This window comes from Prunus persica, chromosome G6 (assembly GCF_000346465.2).
Source record: "Prunus persica cultivar Lovell chromosome G6, Prunus_persica_NCBIv2, whole genome shotgun sequence".
NCBI classification, from domain to species: Eukaryota; Viridiplantae; Streptophyta; class Magnoliopsida; order Rosales; family Rosaceae; genus Prunus; species Prunus persica.
Window position 1 is genome coordinate 1,311,420 of NC_034014.1, and position 5,941 is coordinate 1,317,360.

The 5,941-nt window shown below is 38.2% G+C and overlaps 2 protein-coding genes across 2 annotated transcripts in view; one reads left to right on the forward strand and one right to left on the reverse strand.

Annotated features, from left to right (window-relative positions):
• LOC18774145 (protein EMSY-LIKE 3) overlaps positions 1–2,869 on the forward strand; it is a 7,099-nt gene extending 4,230 nt beyond the window's left edge. Inside the window, 5 exon segments of the mRNA XM_007207175.2 lie at positions 527–545; positions 1,483–1,740; positions 1,830–1,898; positions 1,978–2,041; positions 2,486–2,869. Coding sequence (XP_007207237.2) covers positions 527–545; positions 1,483–1,740; positions 1,830–1,898; positions 1,978–2,041; positions 2,486–2,658 — 583 coding nt within the window. The 3' untranslated portion in view covers positions 2,659–2,869.
• Positions 2,842–5,299, reverse strand: LOC18775188 (uncharacterized protein RP471). The gene is made up of 2 exons (XM_007205790.2): positions 4,761–5,299; positions 2,842–3,412 (listed from the first exon to the last, which is right to left on the reverse strand). The coding sequence occupies exons 1-2, from the start codon at positions 5,107–5,109 to the stop codon at positions 3,090–3,092; spliced, it is 672 nt and encodes a 223-aa protein (XP_007205852.1). The 5' UTR covers positions 5,110–5,299; the 3' UTR covers positions 2,842–3,089.

The window sequence follows — 5,941 nt, forward strand, 5'->3', positions numbered from 1 at the left end:
CCCCCCCCCCTTTTGGTTTTAATTTTTTATCCGGGGGAGGGACCCGGGGAGGGGTCCCTTTTAAAGAGGGGAAGGGTCCAATTTTTTTTTTTTTTTGGGGGGGTTTTTACCCTTTTTTTTTTTACAAAAGAACCTTTTTCGTTTTTAAAAATCGCGGCTTGGAAATTTAAAAAGTTCAACTTTTTATTTTTTTTTTTATTTTTTGGGGGGGCCATTTGGAGCTTTTTTTTTTGTAGTTTTAAAAACCCTTTTCCCCCCACCCCGGGGTTGCGGGTCCAACCCCCCCCCCCCCCCCCCCCCCCCCCCAAAATATCATTGGCTGAAGAAAAAGAAAACCAAATGATTTACACTGTTATTAGAATTTGGGGTCACCTTGCTTTTGTGTTTGTTTTTGCAATTACTTTTAATGTAATAGGTTTCTAAGTAACAACAAAAATGCATCTAGTATATAAATAAAAGTGGACATCTGCTAGGCTTGGTCAGCAGTACTGGTGACATTATGCTATGACTTGTCTGTGTTATTAAGATTAATGGAACTTAAATTGGTATTCTATGTTATGTTTTTCGTTTACTGAATCATTTTATTGATAATAGGGCTCATAATGCAGATTGATTTTAAGTTACCTCATTATCTGCATAAAACAATTCATATAACAAAATCTTGCTTATTGATACTGAGCAGTGTTATTTTTTTATATTTTTATATTTTTATGTTTATTATTATTGTTATGATTATTTTTTTAATACGATAATGGAACTGTGGGGCCTTCTACTTACAGTGATAGAGCAATTACCAATGCTCATGGAAAGGGTTTGACCTTGCCCTCCCCCCTCCCATGACTTGAAAATGTACAAGACACACACTCGCACACGCACACGCACATATCTACATATGATAACAGGAACCATAAATACAAATGATGCACATCGTATCAACTTGGGTACACTGGTGATTACACAATTGGATGACTGTGTTGGAATTAGATTTGACAGATTTGAATAATCAATTTTGCATCACTGTCACAATAATGTGTTTGAGCATATTATTTTGCATCCGTATGTAGCTATTATTTCTTTTTAAGATGGCTGGACACAAAAGGCCATCATTGAACAAGATATTGAAATTTGTGGGGGAATGGGTTGAAGTGTACAGAGAGACATGATTAAGTTATTGAAAAGTAAATTATATGGCTGGCTTACTTCCATGCCTGGAATTTCTTTTTGCTGTTGTCACTATGGCAGAAGGACTTGTTTAGTTTGATCTCTTCCTAGATCCAAAGGGGAAAGCAACTGACAGATAATTGTTACAGGATCAATATTCAATCCTATTCATGCTGTGTTCTAAAAGCTTCTAATACTTTGATTAACAATTGACTGATAGTGCAATGGGGGTTGTGTTCCATCAGCTTCTGTTTGTGTTTTGCGTTCTGAGCTCATTTCCCAAACTCTTGTTGCTAATTGTTTTTTACCTTCTAATGGTAGATATCTCCTGAAGATATTCGGTGGGAAGGTGATGATCCTGGGATTTCTCGTAGAGGTGGTCGACCTGGACCTGGACCTGGACCTGGCCGAGGGATAAAAAAGTCCACAGCACGTGGTGGTGCAGTTTCAGGTGCAGGAAGAGGCAGAGGGGCCGCAAAGGGTCAGTCCAAGAAGGATTTGCCTCCACAACAAAATGGCATTGGCAGGAAGGCAATGAGTGACATTGAAATACTTCATACAGACTCTTTGATTAAAGAGGTATAAGGAAAATTATTTAGTTTTTTTTCTTCCCATTTCCTCCAATCAGCTGGTGGTCACTTGTTTTCCATATTTGCTTGAAACTCCAGGTTGAAAAGGTTTTTGGAGCAAGCCATCCTGATCCCATGGAGATCGAGAAAGCCAAGAAAGTTCTCAAAGTAAGAACCAAGCATGTTTTGCGCTCTATTTGCATGGTGCTTTTATTTCTGGTATTGTAATGTGTTCTTTAAAATGCAGGAGCATGAACAGGCACTGGTTGATGCGATTGCAAGACTTGAAGATGCATCTGACGGTGAAAGTGGTAATAACTAATTACATATAACCCATGTTCTATAATACATAATAAAGCTCCACTATCTTATGTTGTATCTTTAGTCTGGGTTAGTCAGATTTGACTGGTACTTACTCTGTACAACTTTTCAATTAAATTCATTTGTAATCTTTTTAATTAAGGCCTCCCCAAAATGGGTGCCTAAAATTTGTCCCATCGAGTTACCAATCTGTTACTAATCTTTATCCATGTTAACATCAGGAAGGTTAATTATAAACGCCCATCTTGTGTTAACATTAGTAAGGTGGGATCCATGAATGCTGCCATGTTACCTTCACCCCCCAAATTACAATGGATGTATTAGCTATTATTGCAGTGAATGTATCTATGAGGCAGCACAGCTGCGCAAGGTCTTATTAAGTTTTGTTGATGACCGGTGTACCATTTTTCTTCCTTTTTTTGGCTTCAAAACAGATGAACATACATTCTCTCAAAGACAACCAATAGACCAAGATCGAGGATGGAGAAAACGGCAGTACGATGAAATGGCCGAAGGTCGGGCAGTTGACGGTGCAAATGGTAATAAAATGACAAGGGAGGGTAGAATTGCATCAGACGATCAACGTTTTGAGGGCGATGACATATGATATTTGGAGACTTTTAACATCGAGTTATATCTCTGTTTGTAGTGTTGTGACATATTCTGATTTGATCACCAGCTAAGTGGATGCTTAGTAAGCTTTAGGTTTCGTTTCATTTTTAGTTTAACTTTAAGCTGAGATTATGTTTGCTGTAACTTTTTTTGGGGGTTGTACTGAATAACACTTTGACCATGTAAAGATTGATTTAACGATGCTTTCTCTGTGTGTCTCATTGTGTGGCTAAATGCCAAATTAACTGAGACAGCAGCTTAATTTTACACTGTGATGGCACAGAGTATGCAAACCAACTAAGCTCCTGCAAATTACACACAATAACAAGTTAGCCTATTATACATACAACAGCAGAAGAGAGAGCTAACAAGGGGATCTGATCAGTTCTGACTGAGAACACAACCCCATTACAAATGGTTGATTATCTACAATGATGCAATAAATTCAAGGATAAGATTCACCATCTGTGCGTCATAAGCAGGGCCTTCCATTTGGAAGTGGCTTACTCCTTCAATCAGGTGTGTTTCGACGCGCCCGGCTGCTGAACGTAGCTTGTTCTTGAGCTGCTGAACACTTGTGAAACCATCCTTAGTCCCCATTATGAAAATTTTTGGTTTTGGAGATTGTAGTACGGCTTTGTGGTGTCTCCCAAAAAGTATTGAGGCAATCATGCCGAAAGGATACCCCAGACTAACATAACCCACAACTTGTTCAATCTGATCTACTGCAGAGCCTGCAATTGGGGCACCTACAAAATAACATTGGGGAAATTTTAAAAATAGGAGGAAATTAATCTACCCTGCACTGTTTAATGCTTTGCTTTTAATGAAAAACCATTGCTGTAACAGAAAATGCTGCTGATCACAAAGCTAACAGATAGACCAAGCCATTTTGAGCTGAAGTACAAATAACATCTTATATTTGCCCAGCCATGTCTACAACACCCCACATGCAGTCCACACCAGAAAGATCCTAAATCATGCAAAAGAGTGATAAAGTTTGAGCACCATAAACTTTGCAGAAAATCTATCTATTTCTCATTACAACTGTTTTATCTTGTGATTTTACTTATGTCATCCTATCAATGAGCTTTCATATTGCAGATACTGGAGGGTATAACCAACACATCAAAAACAAAATCATTGCAATTCAGAACAAGCAACAGAAAGCTAATGTATCAGAAGGTGCAGGATTCAGAGGCTGTAGTAAAAAGATGATATTATTCAAAGTTTATCTATACTTCATCATTTTCACCCAGCCATTGCTTGTAAAAATGTTATAGGTTCTGCATCCATACAAGCTTATCATAGTAGCAGGCATTCGTATGCAGCAATACTTGTAATGTCCATTTCTCAGCCAATTATGTGGTAGCCAGCCAAACCTAAGACATATGCTTCATCCCACCCCATGCTACTTGGGTAAAGACTTACGGGCAGACTACATAGCTTTTCTTTTGTAAAGTTATGCACAACTTGAATTCCATTTTCCTCCTAGCTCAACAAATGCCACTTGTAATTCTAGTGTTGATCTGCGACCTAGAGAGAAGACCCATCATAGTTGCACTGCACAAAACCCTCTTCCTCACACTTATTTTCACTTTGAATATGATCAAAATCACAACTTTTGAATGATTAAAGGCCAGTACGATCAACAACACAAAAGTCGGGAATACTCCAAAGTCAGGATATTCCACAAAGTATGAGATAATTAGCATTACCAAATTAAATTTTAACCTCAAAATAATCAATTTTCCTTGAAATCCAAAGCATACTATAAATTTTCGCAGATGCTTTAGTTAGCAGTCTGATGCAGACAAAGAATAAAAGTATCTAATTGTTATCTAAACTGATCACTTCTACAAACTAATACGCAAATTATAGATCCACAAATTCATTCACCAAACCAATCAAAGAAGCAATCTACTAACTACCGCAAACTAATACATAATTCACAGATCCAGAAAACAATCCACCTAAACCAATAAACAAATACTCTAGTGACTACCCACATAAAAATACGTCCTTTGTTTCTACACTATCATGCTTAATCCAAGAAAAATTGCAGAAAAATATTCCACACATGCAAAAATGTTATACCTGCAGAAGAACCCACCAACAAAATTCTGTCAGCAGAGAGATTCTCACAGACCCATTTGCACACAGCAATCACATCCTTGATTTCTGCAAACCCAGTAAGAGAAGCCCTCCCTGTTGACCTCCCAACCCCTCTCATGTCAAAGGTCACAGCTTTGTAGCCTCTATCTGCCAACCCAGCTGCTATACCTCTCAATAGGCCTTGGCAACCACCCAAGACTGAGTATGGGTGCACCAGAACCACTACAGGATTTCCCTTGTTGATCTCTTCTCTTGGTTTGAAGAGCCTTGTGCTGAGTTTGACTCCATCACTGGTCTCAACTGTGCAGGTCTCGACCGTACAGTTTGACATCAGAGATAAAGGCCAAGAGCAAGAAAGCAACTGGGATCAAGAAAATGGCAATTTTTGAGAAAAATGGAGATGCTGAGGTTGGTTGGACAACACCGAATGGAAGTTGTTGGGCTAATGAGTGTTTGTTTTGTGAATGAGAAAACTGGTCCTACACATGGAATTGGGATATGCATTCTTTTTTTCCTTTTTTGGGCTTAAACTAACTCAATGATCCTGTGTCTTATGGAGCATACCATCTTTGGTGGATCCATTTCTTTATCTTTTATCTGTGATTGTGGTTTAAAATTTAAATTCATAATCTCTTTTATCGATGTGAAAACTACGTCCCATTAAACCAAAGGAAAATGCTAGGAAGACCAACTTTAGATACCAACTTGTGTACCAACTCTCTAATAGAGTGTGGGACCCATTGTATTGGTGGGCTCCACCTCTATTAGAGAGTTGGTACACAAGTTGGTATCTAAAGTTGGTCTCCCTAACATGACTCTAAACCAAATGATCATTAGTTGTTGTCACTATAAAATATTTGAGTACTTACCTTATTTACAACACATCTTTTAAACTTCGTTTTACCAGATAAAACTAGAATGAAGACACAAGCAAAAACAATCATATAAGAGAATCAAAAGACAAAGATTGACAAGACTAGAGCATAGACATACGACATTCTCATATGTCCATGAACGAGCGAGCGCTCCATAAGGAAGTTTGATGCTACGAAGTTCAAAATCGTCAATAATGCATCAGAATGAACACAATAGATCATTAGCCTAGGGAATTAGAGACATAACAAAACTGCCTGAGCTAAGATAATGATACTGGGCAGCCTTTT